Source organism: Monocercomonoides exilis (genome assembly GCF_001643675.1).
Source record: "Monocercomonoides exilis strain PA203 chromosome Unknown scaffold15-1837935, whole genome shotgun sequence".
NCBI classification, from domain to species: Eukaryota; Preaxostyla; order Oxymonadida; family Polymastigidae; genus Monocercomonoides; species Monocercomonoides exilis.
In genome coordinates this window covers 601120-621016 of record NW_027150560.1, presented here as the reverse complement: position 1 = coordinate 621016, position 19897 = coordinate 601120, and the positions used below count along the sequence as shown (strand labels likewise).

Below are 19897 nucleotides of genomic sequence, written 5' to 3'. Positions count from 1 at the left end.
TCCCGTTCTTCTTCTTTACGAAAAACAGTTTGCTCAGGCATTTTGCATCTTCGAACTTGATCCTCTTTAATATTCCACAATCCAGTGCTTCCGTTATCCACTTCTCGCACTCCCTCTCCTGCTCCTGGGATCCAATGAAACCATGTCCTGCTTTGACTTCCTTTTTCAGCTTGTCCCGTGCCTCTCTGCTTCTCCAAACAGGACAAGCTCCCTTCTCTATAATTCTCCGGGCCCCTATTTCGGACCAGTTCTTGAGAAAGAGTCTTGTTCTTCCTCCAACTTTCTTCGAGGATCCCATTTGTTGGAGCTCCAAGTTCTGCTGGTTCTCTGGGAGCTTCTGCTGCTGTTTGAACTGAATTTTCTTCATGTAAATGGGATCCTTCTTGTCCGAAAAAACTGGTTTTTAAGTGAGAATGTATTTGTGTACGGTCTGATCCATCCCTGCGATCGAGGAAGCAATTTTTGTTTCGGCTCAGCGATCTTCAACGTTTCAAGTTGCCTCTTGGAAAGCAATTGGTCTCCATCTTCTTCTTTCAATGTCCTTGCGGCTCTGAATCCATAAACTGCTTGGATCCTTTGTGTTCTCGCTTCCTGGAGTGCTTTAACCATCATTAAGAAAGTATCAGCCAAAACTGCACTTGGGTCCAATCCCTTATCTACCATATCTTTTCCAATTATAAGCGCTTTTATTGCCGATATCAATTTTTCTTCGATTTTGAATCCATTTTGTTCTAGAGCGTCGAAGCACCAATTTGATGTTCTTTGAATTGGGTGGATAGCCTCTGGAATAAACGGAGGTGCTGAGAAATTCGAGAAAATTGTGGAATTTGAGCCTGCTTGTTCAGGAAAATGCATTTCGAATATTGAATCCTTTGTTTTTTCTCCGAAAAGCGAGAAACAAATGCATTTGAAGTTCGGTTGATAATTGTCTTTCTCCATCAGCTGTTCTTGCGAAGTGTCTATCGTTTGAAGAATATTCTGCTGCTGCGTCGTTTGCGGAGAATGGATTGGGTGTTGCTCAAGTGTTGTTGGACCTGGAAATATTTGGGTCTGAGAAGAGCTTGAAGATTGTTGGAAAGGTGGATGGAGCAAGTTTGTAACATTGTGATCTTCACGGCTTGATGTGTTTTCAAGGCCCATTGCAATATTTTGCGTCGGAATAGTGGCGGCTGATGAGGAAAATATGCTGGAGGTGGATTGCGTAAATCCCACGCTGCTCGGAGGTCCGCTGATATCCTGAGATAAGGAATTCAGACTCGACTCGAGTCCAGGCTGAAGCACGCTCATTGTTTATTATTATTGATCGGCTGAGCCCATAAAACGGAGCTCTATCCCAAATAGAAAGAGGAGTTGTATTTTCATTAGTTCTTTAGAATTAAGAAGCTAATGCTTTTTAATTGTCAATAAGCGTGAAATATAACAATTTTTCAGAAAAAAGTCATCGCCATGGATATCCGAAGATTTTCAAATGAATTCATCTCCTGTTGTTGGATTATGAATTATTAAATTGAAAAATTTTATATTCAAAAATTCAAGTGCTGAAAACAACAAAATACAAATAAATAATTGTTATAGAACCCAAATGGATTAATTCTTTATTTGTATTTTGTTGTTTTCAGCACTTGAATTTTTGAATATAAAATTTTTCAATTTAATAATTCATAATCCAACAACAGGAGATGAATTCATTTGAAAATCTTCGGATATCCATGGCGATGACTTTTTTCTGAAAAATTGTTATATTTCACGCTTATTGACAAATAACACAAATCGATGTTCAATTTATCAACATTTTTATGAATATTAACTAAACAAAGTATTTTAATCGCTTTTTGACATTCAGCCAAAAGCCCATTTTTCACAAAAATTTTTTTATAAAAATCCTCATTTTTTTCAATTTTGAATAATAAGTTTTAACAACTTAGAATAATAAATGGTGTGTCAGGCTCATTCGTTTGGAACATCTATAATGAAGCAGCACCACTTATTTGAAAATTAAAATCATGGAAGGAAGAAATAGATTTCTAAACAAAAATACAGAAAATTTTTTCAAACACAGTTTATTCTGTGAAAATTTCGACAATTCTTTTTGATTCCTTGATTTTTATTTGGGAAATAATATTTCTTATCAAACCTTTTTTCTGAATGTTAATTCGAAAAAGAGTTAATATCTTTTGAGAGGAATTATTTATATTTTTTTAAAAAAAATAAAATAAAAAAATAAATAGGGTCAACTATTTAATGGGACTTTTTCCCTTATTGGCACTTTTTTTGTTTTTGACTGCCAACTTTCAACAAACGTTGATTGGCTTTCAGTACTTCAAAAAACCTTTTTTACAAGTTTAACACAATTTATTTACAGTTTGTTTTTTAATTTTTGCTTATTACACATTGAGAAATTACGTTTTTTTGTTAAATTTGAAAGGACTTTTACCAGCCAACTAGGCAACGTCCAAGAAATTGGATACATGTTTTGAATAGCAAATACTATTATCTAACTACTTTTAAATTCTTTTTTTTCATAAACACTTTTTTCTTGTTTTTTTCACATTTCATTTTTTTAACAACATTCTAACATAAAACCGATTATTTCTTTGTTAATATAATGAAATGATAAAAATAAAAATATGTTATGAAAAACAAATAGTCTAATAATAAAGTGTTGGAAAAATGAAACATTAATTTTTTCTATTTGTTAAGAACTTAACTTTTTTTCAAAAACTTGATCATCGATTATTATAAGAAAGCGCCATTTGTCCGTTTTTGTTTAATAGAAAAAATTAATGTTTCATTTTTCCAACACTTTATTATTAGACTATTTGTTTTTCATAACATATTTTTATTTTTATCATTTCATTATATTAACAAAGAAATAATCGGTTTTATGTTAGAATGTTGTTAAAAAAATGAAATGTGAAAAAAACAAGAAAAAAGTGTTTATGAAAAAAAAGAATTTAAAAGTAGTTAGATAATAGTATTTGCTATTCAAAACATGTATCCAATTTCTTGGACGTTGCCTAGTTGGCTGGTAAAAGTCCTTTCAAATTTAACAAAAAAACGTAATTTCTCAATGTGTAATAAGCAAAAATTAAAAAACAAACTGTAAATAAATTGTGTTAAACTTGTAAAAAAGGTTTTTTGAAGTACTGAAAGCCAATCAACGTTTGTTGAAAGTTGGCAGTCAAAAACAAAAAAAGTGCCAATAAGGGAAAAAGTCCCATTAAAAAGTTGACCCTAAATAAAAGAAGAAGAAGAAGAGGAGGAGGAAGAAGAAGAAGAAGAAGAAGAAGAAGATGATGATGATGATGATGATGCAGAAGAGAGAGAAAAGAATATTCCAATGTCATATAAAAGATTGATTATATTTTTTTTAACATTCAAATTTCCATTTTCAATATTTTCGTTGATGTTTCTCTGAAATTTGAAACAAATAAAATAATCATTCTGGACCATAATAAAACTTCTTTTCCTGTATTTTTTATTTTATTCTTTTTTTCAGTCCAATGGCAAAGTTGAGTCGAGCAGATGCGAATATATAAACAAACAATATTTATTCATGCTCTACTTCGAATGCAAAAGAGTTTTATTTGGTCTCTGTCAGATATCCTTTGTAAGCAGGAAAAGGATGATTTTGAAGGAATGAAAAGCAAATAAAGCTTTTATTTGTTTTGAATTTAATATTCCTTTTTTGTTTTCAAGCCGATACTCAATTTTTATCTCGAAATTAAAACAGTTCAGTTTTATGGAGTTTTTTTGAACAAACAACGTTTATTGAGTCTGACCCAAAGCGCTTTGGAGATAAAACGGATTAATTTTCTGGCCATGTGTCTTGAAAATTATGATTTGCACCCATGGACAAAGTTCGCTTGGGGAAAGGGGAGGCGATGACAAATGACACATTCTACCCAAAAACTGAATGAAAAGCTCATTTCTCATTGGAAACAATGGCTACACCAACAAAATTGAATGTTTTTTTATTATTTTCTTCATTGCTTCATATATTTATTAATCTTTTGTTTTTGATGAAAAACTTTGAAGTTATTGTCAAAAGAATCAAAAGACATTTGGCTTTCAGGAAAAGTGATGAAGAATTTGATTCAATGCTGTTGGGCAATTCTTTTTATTTCTGAAAGATTCATTGAAGAGAGATGACTGTTTTTCGAAAAAAGAAATGAAGCTCGAAATGAAATGTTTTTCTTGTTGTTTCAAAACAATCATAAACAAAGAATCATGAAGGAGATTGGAAGAAGAAAATGTGAAAATGAAAAATTAGCTCTGAACTTGGAAGACCATTGATGATTCAGAAGTAATTTTTTGAAATATTGAACGCTTTGAAGATGAAGCTCGAGAAAAAAAAGAAATATGGAAAAAAAGTGAAGACAACAGAAATAAATTTGACAAAACAACTCAGAAGAAATAATGAAGATTTATAAACAAAGTTTTAAAAAAATGATAGAAAAAGAAGAAAGAAAAGTGAGAAAAATATTCTTTAAAAGGAATTTGAAATGAAGTTTGTGAAACGAGGACGGTTTTGAAGTGATGTAATTATTGATGAAAATCAAATGCACTTCTCAAACAAATTAAGATCTCTCTCAGAACATTTATAGTTTGTGAAAATATTGTTCGTTTTTTTTTTAATTTTTAAATATTTCTAATGAAAATATCTTTGAAATTGCTATTCTTTTTTTTCATTGAAAGGAAATTCCTCCACGAAGAATATTTCGTTGACAATGACCTCAAGATGTTAACATTTCTCATTCAGACAGAATAAATGGAAATCAAAGTGATTCAATAGTGGTGAAAAAGAAAATTTCAATCTAAAATAACCAAATGATAAAATTATTTCTTGATAGAATAATTGAAATGACCATCGATTTAACAAATGAAAGGTTAACAGGAAGAATTAAAATGAAAGGTATTCAAAATAATTTGAAAATTTCATTAAATATGGAAAATTATGACCCATAATAATTATCATGATAATGATTCTTTTTGTTTTGGCTGATTGTTTGTGTTTCACATTTTGTGGCACAGATAGAAATGATGCACAAAGGAAAGTACATCTCATTAATCACATTCCTGCTCAGTTTGAAAGTCATATTTTGGAGCAGGGAAGTGTTGTTCGACTGTTCTGTGAAATACACAATTCTTCAGTCGAATTGAAGGAAATAATGTTGGAAAAGGCAGATGATGGTGCAGTATTTGATATTCGAGCAAAATCATTCCTGCACCTTGATGACTGCCTGTTGATGAGAAAAGGAGGTTTCAATGGGTATTTTGTCTTCAATGAAGGAACATGTGAAATGACAAATACATCAATGAATAACAAAAATGATAATAATTGTGGGGTTATGACAAGTCTTGTGAAGATGGAAGGAGAAGATGCATCATTGTTAGTGAGAAACAGCGAGTGGAAGAACATTGTGTTTTGTGGGAGTGGAAGCATTTTGAGAAATGGAGAAGGGTCATTTGAAGGAATCAAAAACTGTGCCTTTTCTAACATCTCAATGAAATTCATGGAGACAGATGAAATGTCAATTGAGAAAGTGTTGATGATGAAAATGAGTTCAATGGAAGATTGCCGAGTTGAAAGTTCGATGAATGTGCTGGAGGGAGGGATTGCGAGTGGAGCAGAAGGATCCATTGCATTTTCCTGCAACAATTGCACATTCCTCCACAACGAAAGGGTGGATTGGAGAGCGGGAAATACAGAAAGAAATTCAACAACTCAAACACAGACATATAAGAATGCTGAATGGAATGGATGCTCTGCTCCATGTGGTGGTGCACTGTATGTGCATGACAACTCAAGTGCAACGCTAACAGTTGAGAATTCCTCATTTGTGAAATGCAATGCAACTTCAACAAGAGGCGGAGGAATATATGCATTAAACATTGCTGAATGCACAGTGAATCATTCCACATTTATTGAGTGCTATTGCGTTGCATCAAACCATTTCGGAGGGGCTGGAGCAGAAATTCGAGGTTTAAATCAACAGGCTGTAATTGAAAATTGTCTTTTTAAAGATGGATGGTCAGGAGATGATGGAGGTGGATTGGCAATAATATCAATTCAAACGAAAAAAGCAAAAGATTGCATTTTGGATTGTTCATTCTTAAATTGCAGCGGGCACAATTCAAGCAGTTCAGATGGAGGAGCATTTATTAACTGGGATGCAATTGATAAAATTGTTGTTCATAATTGCCTCTTTCAAGAGTGCCATTCTGATTATCGAGGAGGAGCTGTTAGTATTCAAGCAAAAGGACATACCGGAAATCTTTTGTGGTTTTGCTTTTTCCATAATAATAGTTCACCTCAAGGAGATGATATTTATATTGCAGATAACTCCACAGATTCTCAAGTTGCTTTCTGTTTCTCAACCAGAACAGAAGGAGTGAGATATTATGCAGGAGGAGATAAAAGTGAGTGGCTTCCCAATAAAGGAGGAAAATGCAGATTTGTGGCTTCAACTCAAAATCAGACAAATGCGAAGGACACATTCAGCTGTGGATTGAATGAAAGCTGTGCATGCCTCACAATCAGCCATTGTCTTTCCCAAATGATTGAGGGGTTTGTGGAAGAAATCAAGGTGTTGAGTGGAACAGTTGTGGAAGGCAAAGGAGTTGAGATTGGAGAGAAAACAATCTCTGTGAATGGAGTTTCGCCATCTGGTTCAGCCATTGAAACACAATTTGAGACAAATGGACTGAGTCTGTTTTGTGTTGGAACAGGAGAGTTGAGTGTGAGCGATCTGTCGGTGATCCACAACTCGTCATTTGAAAACAATCGAGGAAGCAGACTGTTTGAGGTTCAGGGAAGTGGGTTGATGGATGTGAAGAGAATGAACATATCGATGGATGCAGATCACTCAGAAGAGAGGAGCATGCAGAACTCACTTGTGAAACTGGAAGGGGGAGAACTGAAGATGAAAGATGTGAGATGGGGACAAACATTTATCACCACGAGTGTGATGTCTGTGTCTCAGGAGGCAACGGTTTCGTTGACTCTGGATAACTGCACATTCAACAACATTGTGAGAACAACAGCAGGATCATCGCTGATGAATGTGGGTGAAGGGTCACATTCAATAACTCTTGAAGGATGCACACTTGATGGGTGTGGGAGTGAAGCTTCTGATTTTGGAGGGGGGATGATGATTGAAATGGGGAACGTTGGTTCATTGAGTGTGAAAGCAGGTGTTGTGAGAAACTGTTATGCCTCGACTACTCAAGGGAGAGGAGGAGGGATTGGGCTGAAAGTGAAAGACATAGGTACAGAATTTCTTATTTCATCAGGGTTTGAAGGGAACAGAGCCAAATGGGGAAGTGACATTTTTGTTGACTCGATCAATTTGGAGTCAACAGCTAAAAGCAGGAAAATCGCTTCATTGACAGCTTCACTGGATTCTTTTGACAAGGTGAGAGGATATGACAATGGAAACACGAGTTTGGCGATCCCTCTGTGCATCTATCTCCTTCCCACCCCAGAAGAAATTTATGTGAGCAACATTGAGGCATATGATCATTCTCATTGTGGAATTGTCCAATTCCCTTGTTTGACAATGAAGCACTCCGTCAAACATCAAACAGGAACAAAGAAAGTTGTTGTGAGTGGAATGATTATGATGAGCGATGAATTGGCATTTGAAGAAAAGAAACATGAAATCAAAGGAGATGATGAGCAAAGTGGCTGGACAGTCTCTGAAACAAGTGAAACATCCGATTCAGCTTTGATAACAGCAAGTGTTGAAACAGAATTATCAAAACTAATCTTTTCTCTTCCATCTTCCCTTCCTCTACACTCCACTTTTATTTCTTCATCTTCACAACTGACTTTGTCTCATTGCTCCATTTCCCTTCAAGATCATTCATCGGAATTAGCGTATCTATTCTTATCTGTTGAGTACGGGACATTGACCGTTGAATCGTTTTCTGCTTCATCAATCGCTTTGAATGGAAATCCATTGATCTCTTTGTCTGGAAGTGGAATAAATACCGAGTTGATGAATACTAAGTGGTTGAACATGACGAACTGCAATTTCACAGAAATCGAAAGAGCAGCTGGAAGTGGAGGCTGTGTGAGCATCGATAACAGCAACGATGAAAATTCAAATGGAGAAATAAATATTGAAGAATGTGTTTTTGATGAATGCTCCGTGCTGGATGATGAAAGCAAAGGAGGTGCAATCAATGCGCAGTTGAAAGGGAATATTCAAATGAATATCACATCATGCACATTCACAGGATGCACAGCACCAGCTGGAGAAGAAGAGAAGACTGGCTTTGGGGGAGGGATGGCACTGAAGTTGATCGATGACCATTCTTCATTTGTGATCTCATCACCTATTTTCGATAAAGACAAGCCAAATGTTGCGAAATATGGAAATGACCTGTTTGTTGAAGCATTCAACTTGACGAAGAGCATCACAAACACCTCTCTTCCATTTGTTTCTGAGAATCTGTCAGATATTTCGTTGGATTCTATGAGAGGGTTTGATGGGAATGATACAACGAATGCTATTCCATTGGTGTATTTCTGGGTCGCACTTGGATCAGAGATATTTGTTGGAGGCGATGGAAGGGACATGGGTGCTTGCGGATTCTCAGATTATCCTTGTCTATCAATTGATTATTCCCTGGAGCGAATACTTGAAGGAAATGAAAGAAATTTTAACATCATTGGAAAAGGAATTCTAAAAAAATGTGTTGATGTGAGTGGAATATCAGTGAAATCGGATAATGAAGAAGTGTGCTCTTTGGAATGTCTCTCATCACTTGAAGGAGCAGAAGGAGCAGCAATGAAGATTCAGGGTGTTACAAATTTCGAACTGATTATGTTTGCGATTCCATCTTCATTCACAGGTGGAGTCAGTTATTTGATGCATGTTGGATCAAGTGATGGACTGTTGACTCTGAAAGAATGTTCATTCTCAAAAAATGAAGAAAGCAGAGAAGACACGATTATGTTTGGACTGATCAAAGCAGATGGAGGCACAGTTGTATTGGAATTTGTATCAATGCAATCGCTATCTATTTCAAAAGATGTCATTTCTGTATTATCTTCAACGATTCTGAACATTAAGAACTTGACAATGAAAAATGTTGAGCTAGATGGATCAAGCGGGTTGAGGATATCAAAGAGCTCAAGAAAAGAAAACAATGAAGAAGAACAAGATGTTGTTATTGAATGGAGCATTTTCGAAGAAGTCACACAGAACACAACAGATGATATTCCCGTTATTCGAAATGACAATGATGATGAGCCATTGAAAATGGTGATTCGAAACACAACGATGAAGAAGTGTGGAGGAACAAGGTGTGGAAAGGGAGGAGGGATGTTTTGTGTGCTGAATGAGGGAGGAAAGTTTGACTGCTCATTTTGCACGATTTCTGAATGCTTCTGTTCCACAACAGGAAGAGGCGGGTGGCTGTTTCTGGAATGCACCTCGGTGGTTGAGCAGCCTCTGAACTTTATTCTGTCGAATATCACATTCAGAGACAACTCTGCGTTCAGAGGGAGAGATGTGTATGTTCGATGCCATTCAATCGAAAAACAGATTGTTGATGAGCAATTCCTTTTGGATTTCAGAACACCGTTCGTGAAGGATCTTGCAATATGGGGTGCCACAACAGACTCATTTGTTGGGGAAGAGGATCTTCTGCTGAGGGTTGTGAAATATCAGAGCGAGACGATATTTGTTTCTTCAGCAACAGGCAACCACGGAGATAGCAAGCAATGTGGAGAGTTGAGTGCTCCATGCCACTCATTGGATGTTGGAGTTCAACACATCATTCCTTCATCATATTCGCAGCTGTTGATCTCAGAGGAGACAATCATCAATGGGGAATGTGATGTACATGATGTGATCATCCGCTCACTTGAATCTCCCTCAACTGCTTTGGTGCATCTGAACTCAACAATTTCTGGAAATGAGGGCAGTCTTCTCACAACTTCCGAGAAAGTTCGGATTGAGAGTGTGAAATTCAACTTTGATCAATCGTTTTCATATTCAGGCAGCTCTATTATCCATGAAGCAAGTGGGCAGCTTTCTCTTTTATTTGTTGATTTCTCTTCTGTTGGGGAGTCAAACAACAGCCAACCTTCTGTTGTTCTCAACTCGACCTTGCTGAGCATTGCAAAAGGGATTATGCATGTTGACAACTGCTCAATATCAATGATTTCGTTCAAGAAACCATTCTTTCAGTTTTGTGGGGAAGAGATTTCGATGACAAATATGAAGCTGGAACAGATTGAATCAACAAGAAATGTTGTTGAGATTGGGCAATGTGGAAGTGTTGTGATGAATGGAATTGATGCAGATGGAGTGAAGTTGTCTGAAGGTTGCATCCTTTCGATTGGCAGTTCAGCTTCGGGAAGTGTTTCAGTTGGAAGCTCCTCATTCAAGAACTGCTAGAGGAATTCAGATGGGGCTTCTGTTCTTTCCGCTTCTTCAACTTCTGCTCAAATTGTTCTTTCAAACTGTTCCTGCTCAAACTGTAATTCTCCGTCAAGCAAAGGAAGCATGATGGAGATGAACAATACGAAGGATGTTCTCATGAACATGTGTGAGTTTGAAGGGTTAATTTTGAAAGAAAGTGAAAATGAGAGGAAGAGAAATAATGCATTTGATGAGACATGCACATGGAATGGATCACTTGTTCACCTGGAAAACTCCAATACACATACAAAAGAAATAAGGATGGAAAATTCATCGAAAGGAGGAATATCGATAAAAGGAGGAAAGGTTGTTATTGAGATGGGAATGATGGCAAACAACAATCCATTCATTGAAAAATATCCATCTCTTCGAAGAAATATCATCTGCTCTGACTCTGCTTCATTGACTGTTTCCAGTTTGAAAGGAGGAGATGGAGTTTTCCCAGACATATCGATGTGGATTTTGAATAATGGATGTCTAATCGAAGGGATTGTTTCAGAGAGAGCGTCATCATTTTTCATTCCAGTGTTGGAGAGTGTTGAAACAAGGGAAGAAGGAGAAGAAGTGGAGGTTGTGTTCAAAGGGAAGCTTCTTCTCCCATGTAACTTGTCATTCATGGTTGTGAAACAGATGGGCGATGAAAAGCAGATTGAAAGATACGAATTTGATGAGAGTGGATTTGTGTCTGAGACAGAAGTTGGAGGGAAGGTGTCAAGGGAGATGATAAGTGAGGTTGGAGATGAGGCAGAGGTGAGAGTGAGCATTCTGTTTGGAGATGCTGACAAGCAATCATCAACTGATTCTTTCATTGTGAAGAACAGAAGCGAGCCCAAGGTTAATGGAGATGAAAGGATTGTTGAAGGAGGAAAAGAAGGGAAATCGTATTGGTTATTAATTGTTTGCATTGTGATTGTTGTAGTGCTATTAATTGTGTCGATAATATTCATTGTTCGATGGAGGAAACAAAAGAGAAGAACAGAAGAATTGGAAGAGATTGTGAACGATAATATCAGAAAAGATCCAAAGGCGTTTGAGATGGTGACGATGGAGATGTCACCAGAGGCACAGTGGAGGAGAGCAGAGAAGGAGGCAGAGAAGAAGAATGAAGAAAGAATGAAGAAGAGAGTATACGAGAAAAGTTTGGGACACTCAGAGTCATCAGAGCATCTTCTCTCTGAGAGTGGCTCAACAGAATACATCCTTGGAAGAGATTCAGACAAGATCCCAGAATGGATGCTGGAGAAGGTTGAAGAAGAGGAAATAAGAAAACAGACTCCTTCTCCATCAATTTCATCAACATGTTCAACTGATTCAGATTCCACATTTGTTCGAGGGGAAGATTTGTGCCCAACAACTTCATCCATGTCGAATCTGGTGGATGCAATGGCATGTTCATCTCCTCATGAGAAGCTGATTGTGGATCTGAGAGATTCGCTGTTCATGTTGCTTCATGGAAGAAATGAGAAGAAGGAGATGCCTATTGGCACATTGAAAGAAAGAGAACATACAGCTGCCCAGATCCTGTTCTGGGTGGCAAATCTGGCACTGCACTCATTTGAAGATGAGGAAGATGATCTTCCCTCTTTGCCGAACCTGAGTCCGCACATTGTATTGTTCTCCGAACACATGGTGATCTGCATTGTGATGCATTCAGACTTATTGTCCGATGATGATTCTGATTCGTCATCCATCTCACCATCAACTGTTGTGACATCTGCCAGTGGCAATGATGATGATGATGACTCTCTGCCCTCGTCTGCCTTTGAGGATGAAGACAGTTTCAAAAAAGAGTGTCTGAGGTGGAAGGCGCCTGAGCTGCAGATGAACAAGAAGATGGGAGCAACAAAGGAGTCTGTGTCATTCTCGATTGGGATGATGCTGTGGGAGTGCCTGACCCTTCAAATCCCATTTGGGGAGTATGAGGCAGAGGTGGCAGGGCAGAAGATTGTGAATGGAGAGAGGCCAAGCATGAAGGAGGCAGAAGAGTCGATGCTGTTGCCCATGATTCTGTCGTGCCTGTCATCAGAGTCTGAAAAGCGGCTGTCTCTTCAAGGTCTGAAGCGCGAGTTCATCCAGCGATTTCCGGAAGGAGCAGTGATGCTCACGATGTCAGATGCAGTGATATATATCGAAGACTCAGAACAAGATGGAAGCTGCCAGATAAGCACAACAGACAGATGAGCGAAAACAAGTGCAATAGAGGAAGAAAACAGCTCAAACAAAGAATCCATCAAATGATAATCATTCAAACAATTCGAAAAGCACTCAATCGAGCTGAGAAGGAAATGGAAAAAGGAAATGAAGACTTTTTTAAATCCTGAATCTTTAAAAGATTTTTGTATCTCCCTGTTTTGTGTTTTATTTGTGAAATCAGCAGCATCTTCCGCTGCTGTGCATCCACTTTTGTTTGCATTTGCATTTGCATTTATTTTGTATTCCAATTTTTTTCTGTTTGTTATTTATTAGAAATTGTTTTATTTGAAGGAATCAGATTTTTTTTGTGATATCAAGCTTTTTGTTCATTATCCAGCAATATTCATTATTTTTATCATCTGTTTTTTGTTTATTCACATCATTCACCAGTTTGTTTTGAATTTCTTTGTGAATCTTATTTTTGAAAAGCCTGTTGATATTTATTAATCAGTCATTTTTCTTGCTCTGCTTTTTTTCATACCACAGTTGTGTTATTTTCAGAAGTGATGTACTTCACAAACATATATATTCATCATTTATTATATATTTGCATTTCAAACATTAGTTTAGCAACTTTTTTTTTGTTTCCAGAAGTAATATTTAAGTTTTATCCAATACACCAAAAATTATTCAAGATCGAAAAAGTTTAATTCGAAGTCGAAAATATGTAATACAACATCGAAAATGCTTCATCATAAAAAAATTTGAAAAAATTTTTTCATTAATGCTAATGTCAGTTTCTTTTCGTTCAGTGAATGACCTGAGGAATTTATCTATTTCAATTTGAAAAATTATTTATGATGTTTTTTTGGTGTTTGATTGTGTGAAATAGTGTTAATAGGATAAATCTGAGAAATAATTAAACTCTTCACATGTGTTCAGGAGATTATAATGAATTTATGAACAAAATAAAAGAGATAGGATAGTTCATGATCTTGTTTTGTGCACAAAAAGACAGAAATTTATCTTATATAATGAAAGCGAAATGTTTTGAATTTCACATATCACATTGGAAACAGAAAAATAAAACATTTTCAATCTTGAAAATGAGAAAAAGATCAATTGATATAAGTCAATATTATAGAAAACAGTTGTTAAAAATGAAAGAAAAACATTTCCAATTAATAAACATTTGTTATAAACAACATTTGTGACAATGTGATTTCCTTGGTCTTGACTTGAATAGAAATTTTGAACAAATTGACTTCTTTTTCGATTTCGAATTAAAGTTTTCCGATTTCGAATAATTTATTTCGATCTTGAACAAATTTTGATGCAAGATGATAAAACAAAACAAAATAATTAATTTTCACTTTTTTCAGTGAAAAAAATCAAATGGAAAAAATACTCGGACAAAACGAACAAAATAACATTATATATATCATGAATTTCGATTTGTTTGAAATTGCTTCACTGAATTTCATAATTATTGATGGAATCCTTTTAATCTTAAAGACTGTATTTATCTTTTGATTCACAAAACTAACATTAACAAATTTTCGAATTTGTTTTTTTTTTTTTTTTTTTTTTTTTTTTTTTTTGTTATGTTTTTAATTTTATTTTATTTGTGTTTTTTTGAAAAGTCGCAAACGTTTAATTTTCAAATAAAAAAATTTTTTCATCATATGCTCAAATTTCTGTTTCCACTCACTAATTTTTTTCTGAATGTGTGAAACAGCATTATCCAGAAATGGATTCTGAAAAAGTGAAGTTTGGTCTATGCCAACAAAAATTTGAGCAAAATATGGAATTTTTGATTTATTTGAAAATTAAACGTTTGCGACTTTTCAAAAAAAATTACCCATTTTATTTTATTTTATTTTATTTTATATTATTTTATATTATTTTATTTATTTATTTATTTATTTATTTATTTATTTATTTATTTATTTATTTATTTATTTATTTATTTATTTATTTATTTATTTATTTATTTATTTATTTATTTATTTATTTATTTATTTATTTATTTATTTATGAATGAATGAAACAAACCAATCTGTGTCTTCATTTTGTGTTCTACGAAATTTATTTGGGCATATGGTTCTTAAACGCCACCTTTCCAAATTTAAGATCATGTTTTGATTATTTGTTTAAGCCACATTTGAAAAGATAATTCAATCGTTTATTAGTGTTAAAATCAGATTTTCTTGTAAAAAATTTGATCAACCCATAAAAAATACAACATATTTGTGCACAAAATTGTCGGTTTTAATATTTGTGAGAATACATATTTTTCCAAAAACATTAATGAATGTCAAACATTTAATCGTTTGATGGAAGAAAAACAGAATTTTTTGAAGATTTTTTGCGATAATGGAGAAACCATGTAATGGCTTCACGACAATGTAGTTAACACTGCAAGAAGATGCCCTATTGCAAATTGTTGTTCATTCATGATTTTTATTTAAGGAAGTTAAGGTGAACGGTTCCCAATATTCGTCAAATGCAGAAAAGAAGTTTCTTTTAGGACAGGATCTTTATTTTGAAAATTGAAGCCAATAATATTCAAACTTATTTAATCATTTTCTTCTTATACCATCATCTCAATATTAAACAAACATCATCTCTAACTTCATGCAAAAGACACAATGTTTCTTATTATTATTGTATTTGTCGGAGAACATGTGCTCAGATGATTGGAGGAATTTTTACTCCAATAAGAGCTCCTAGCCGCATTATTGAAATTGAAGAAGCCATTTGGAGAAAGCGAAAATGAAAAAGAGATAATTATTCTTTTTCTTTGAAACTTGATTATTAAATGCAATTTTTTCGTCAGGCAGCGCAAAGAAGCAAATATGGTTTTTTGGAGCACTTAAACGTGGAGGAAAAGCATTTGTTTACCCAGTGGTAAACAGATCTGCTTCAGTATTAATTCCGTTGATAAAAAAATATATTCGTCCCGGAACAGAAATTCGCTATGATCAATGGAAAGCATATTCTTCTTTGAGTGAGAATGGATTCACACACAAGACTGTCAATCATTCCGAGCATTTCGTAGGTTTTCATTTTCTCATTTTATTGTCTTTTTTTCATGAAATGTTATTCCTCACTTATTCAGATCCAATTACCGGTTCTTGCACAAATCATATTGAAGCATTGTGGGCTGCACTTCGTTAGTTCATGCCTTCACATGGAGAGAGAATTAATAGAATGCAAGAATTTATCTATTCATTTTTGTTTTTCAGAAATCGAAAAGTTGATTTTTCCATTTTTGTGTCGAATATGATGAAATACACTGATGAAGAATACAAAGTTCTTGAGGATGAAGTTTTTGGTCCAGAAGAAGAGGAAGAAGAGGCTGGAGCTGAAAAGTCACTCGAAGAAGAATCTTCAGAGTCAGATTATGGACTTGAAACAGATACATCATCAGATGGGGCTGGGGATGGAGCTGATGCATCTGAATGGGAGGCTGATAAATAAATACAGATATTTCCACTTATCATTCTTCTTAAAATTAAAAAACAACTGCTCTCTTTGATTATTTCTTTGTTTTATGAAGATTTGTGAGGTGGCTTATAAGTACCATTTGCCTTTATTTGTTTGAATAAATATAATAAAACTGATCCTTTTTGAAATCACACTTTCATTTAAGTTTTGATCAAAATTTTTATCTCAATGGGATTTTTGTTAATATTTGTTTTTGCTATTGCAATATCACAAACGATAAGTGTTCTTTATTTCGACTCAATTTTTCAAAATCCCATTGAGATTAAATATTTGATCAAAACTCGAACGAAAGTTTGATTTCAAAAAGGATCAGCTATATGATAAATCGTAAATAAAATTAAATTATTGAAATATTAGGAAAAATCAATTTTCAAATTTTTGAAAATATTTATTGAAACAAAAATAAGTGATAAATATCGTGAAGTGAATAATTGCTAAAAGAAGTGTTAACAAAAATATCTATATTTTGTTTAATTTCTCATTATTTGAATCATAATCAAAAATCTTCTCCAATTAAATCGTCCAATTCTTTATCTGTAAGTTGTTTAAAGAATTTCTCTTCATTTCCATCTTCGTCCTCTTTACCATCATCTTTGTCGTAGTTATTGTCTTCATTATCTTCTTCCTCTTCATCTTCATCACTATCACTATCGCCATCACGCTCGCTTTCCAAACCTTTTAATAACTCGTCTTCTCTATCCCTCTCATCTTCCATCTTCAATCTTTTAATAATAAGATTCCTTTTACGCTTTTCCTCTTTGCTCATAATTCCTTCATCTTCCTTAAGTTCATCTTCAACTCCATGAATATCTTTGATAGCTTCATCCATTCCATTGCTTTCTGACGCTTTCTTATGCAACTTGCTGCGACTTCCAATTCTCGCCTCTGCTTCAGCCTCAGCTTCATCTTCTTCCTCTTCCTCTTCTTTCCCTATCTCTCGCCCAAACACGATTGACGAGGCAGCATCCAGAAACGAAGAAGAAAATGCCTCTGATCTGTGGCCCCACAGCTTCCATGTCCGATCGTCGCACGACGTTGCAATAAAACGTCCATCTGAAAAATTATTGATTTTCAATACAACAAAGCAAAAGAACGTGAATGGACATTGCAAAAAAAAAAAAAAAAAAAAAAAAAAAGTCAATTAAACAATTTTTAGAAACAAATTACGATTTAATAAAAATAAAAACAATAATTACAATTAATAAAATTGTTGGGAATTGCAATTAATTGAACAAAAGTCTTTTATCACTTAACTTACCTTCTGTCACATCCATTCCCAGTACCCCGTTGCCTTCGTGTGTTCGTAATGTCTTTATGCAGCTGTAGTTCAGTGTGTTCCATATTTTTGCTGTGCCGTCCATTGAAGACGTCATCACATAATCGCAATTGCAGGGCTTCCCGCATCAGCACATACAAACAAAATATGAAATAAAAAATTAAATCATTTTTAAATTAAACTACAATTAAACAAAATTAAACTAACAGACATCAAATTTGATGTTCGTGATGGGCGATGAGTGTGCCAGGACATGCTGCACAGCTGCTCTCATCCGAAGATCCCAAATTCTGAACGAGTTGTCTCCAGATGACGAAGCCAGATACACACCATCTGAAGCGCCCGATGATGAAGTGGAAGGCGCAGGCTGTGTTTTTGTTTGTGAAGCAGAGGAGGAAGAAGATGAAGTCACAGAAAAAGAAGATGAAAGCGATCCATAGTCGCCTTGAGAACATCCACTGAAGTCAAGCGAATAGATCGGACCAACATGGCCTGCAAATGAATGAATTCTCCGTCCTGTTCTCAGATCCCACAAAAAGACATGTGAATCAAGGCCTCTGCGACAATTATACAAAAAAGGGGGAAAAATTCAAGAAGAAGAAGAAAATTGAAACAAAAAGCATTCACAATTTCAGTCGAGAAAAACAGAAATAATAATAATAATAATAATAATAATAATAATAATAATAATAATAATAATAATAATAATAATAATAATAATAATAATAATAATAATAATAATAATAATAATAATAATAATAATAATAATAATAATAATAATAATAATAATAATAATAATAATAATAATAATAATAATAATAATAATAATAATAATAATAATAATAATAATAATAATAAAAAGAAATGAAACATCCAAAAAAGTGCCTCGCACTTCAAACACACCCAGTTGCCATGAGAGATCCATCTGGATGAAGTGCCAGTGAATGAACCCCCTTTGTGTGGCCTTCCTGTCCCAGCAGAAGACTAGGCGCAGAGCTCTGCAAAGGCTGCACCGATGCAGAGGCAGACGAACCAGAACCAGATTGCGTCTCTGCTGCTGCTGATGATGATGCTGATGTTAAGTAGTTCACATCCCACATCTTCCACAAGAAGTCGTATCCGCAGCTGAAGAGAAGCCCAGGCATCACTGGATGGAACACAACAGACCCCACTCTGTCACCATGTCCAGAAAACGCTACAACAGGCGTTGATCTGAAGGCAAATTCGAAACGAAGAACATTATTTTGTATGAGAGGCGCAATTATTATTTATTTGAAAGAAAAGAATAAAAAATCATGAATGAATGAAAAAGTATTTTGGTAAAAGTCAATTTTATAAATTTCATAAATTAAATTCAAACATTAAAGGAACAAGCGATAGAAATAAACACTTGGAAAGCAAACCTATTCGCTGAAAACAGTGCAATACGGCCATCAGCATAACCAGATGCAAACAAAGACGAAGAAAGAGACTTTTGAGAAGAATCATCAGCGATGCCAATCGTCTGAGGATTGAATGAGTGCTTGTGCCATCCAACGCAATAACAGAAACGTGGATTCGGAACTTCACATCACGAACATTTATAATATACATATTTTAGAAAAAGTTAAACAATCATGATTAAAAAAAACAACATTATAAAAAATACATAAAATTGAAGAAAAGTATAATGAGTTTTGCACAATTACAATCGTTTCTTTGAAGTGTCATTTATTCACATACTTCGATAGACTCCTATTTCTGTACAAGAAGGGACACTCCACAATTTGACATTTCCCGTCCAAGAAGAGGTTAAAAGATGATAGACACCAGATGAACCACTTCCAGACTGCTTTGTGATTGGAGCAAATCTAGCAGCTGTTAATCTTCGATCATCTCCAGGTTGACTCGTTAGATTTGTATACTGCTTTATCCTTCGAAAAGTTGGTAAGCATCTATTCACAGTTTGCTGGTAAAACATTGTATCACTCATTTCATCAATTTCGTGCTGTCTTCTTAATCTTTCTTTTGTCCTTAAATAAAATTATTATATGTTTATTAATTTTCTTTAAATATTCAAACCTTGAAAGAGAATGTCTTGCAATATCTTCACGAATCGACTTTAAAATATGAGATTCTGCAGCAGTTGACGACGATATCTATAAAATATACACAAATGAAAATTTTTAAAAAGAAAGATTTATAAAATCATGCATTAATAGCTTCAGGTTTAGATTGCTCTTCAAATGGAAAAATGATCTTCTTTCCTGTCCTAGTCGCTTTTAAAATTAATTGTCGTAACCTTTCACGTCTGGAAACAAGCTGATATTATTATAAGAATTCATATATGTTAATTCAAAAAGTAAGACTAAAAAGATAGATAAATTTAAAATTCATGTGATACATCTTCTCCAAACAAGATCCAAGGTTCGCCCAAATATCTTAATGCATCTCTAATTTGATCTTCTTTAGTTGGAACAAAAATACCCCTTTCGTCATCTCTCTGCATGTAAATTAAGTATTTGTTCTATTTGTGTTGGGAAGGATCACATTATTAATA

General features: G+C 34.5%; 5 protein-coding genes across 5 annotated transcripts; 3 read left to right on the top strand and 2 right to left on the bottom strand.

The window, feature by feature from the left end:
• Positions 1-363: 363 nt before the first annotated feature.
• Positions 364-1287, bottom strand: MONOS_17393 (uncharacterized protein; the record flags this gene model as incomplete). The annotated part of the gene is made up of 1 exon (XM_067870309.1): positions 364-1287. The coding sequence occupies one exon, from the start codon at positions 1285-1287 to the stop codon at positions 364-366; it is 924 nt and encodes a 307-aa protein (XP_067729928.1).
• A 3884-nt stretch (positions 1288-5171) lies between these two features.
• On the top strand, positions 5172-10415 carry MONOS_9514 (uncharacterized protein; the record flags this gene model as incomplete). The annotated part of the gene is made up of 1 exon (XM_067880022.1): positions 5172-10415. The coding sequence occupies one exon, from the start codon at positions 5172-5174 to the stop codon at positions 10413-10415; it is 5244 nt and encodes a 1747-aa protein (XP_067729927.1).
• A 150-nt stretch (positions 10416-10565) lies between these two features.
• On the top strand, positions 10566-13266 carry MONOS_9513 (uncharacterized protein). Its single transcript, XM_067880021.1, has one exon. It carries the CDS (start codon positions 10701-10703, stop codon positions 12618-12620), a length of 1920 nt encoding a protein of 639 aa, XP_067729926.1. The 5' UTR covers positions 10566-10700; the 3' UTR covers positions 12621-13266.
• Positions 13267-15785: 2519 nt separating this feature from the next.
• Positions 15786-16055, top strand: MONOS_9512 (uncharacterized protein; the record flags this gene model as incomplete). The annotated part of the gene is made up of 1 exon (XM_067880020.1): positions 15786-16055. One exon carries the CDS (start codon positions 15786-15788, stop codon positions 16053-16055), a length of 270 nt encoding a protein of 89 aa, XP_067729925.1.
• A 394-nt stretch (positions 16056-16449) lies between these two features.
• MONOS_9511 (U4/U6 small nuclear ribonucleoprotein PRP4) lies at positions 16450-19872 on the bottom strand. Its single transcript, XM_067880019.1, has 9 exons — positions 19742-19872; positions 19552-19659; positions 19420-19496; positions 19081-19370; positions 18762-18921; positions 18262-18570; positions 17570-17915; positions 17341-17476; positions 16450-17135 (listed from the first exon to the last, which is right to left on the bottom strand). The coding sequence occupies exons 1-9, from the start codon at positions 19844-19846 to the stop codon at positions 16579-16581; spliced, it is 2088 nt and encodes a 695-aa protein (XP_067729924.1). The 5' UTR covers positions 19847-19872; the 3' UTR covers positions 16450-16578.
• Between the last annotated feature and the right edge of the window lie 25 nt (positions 19873-19897).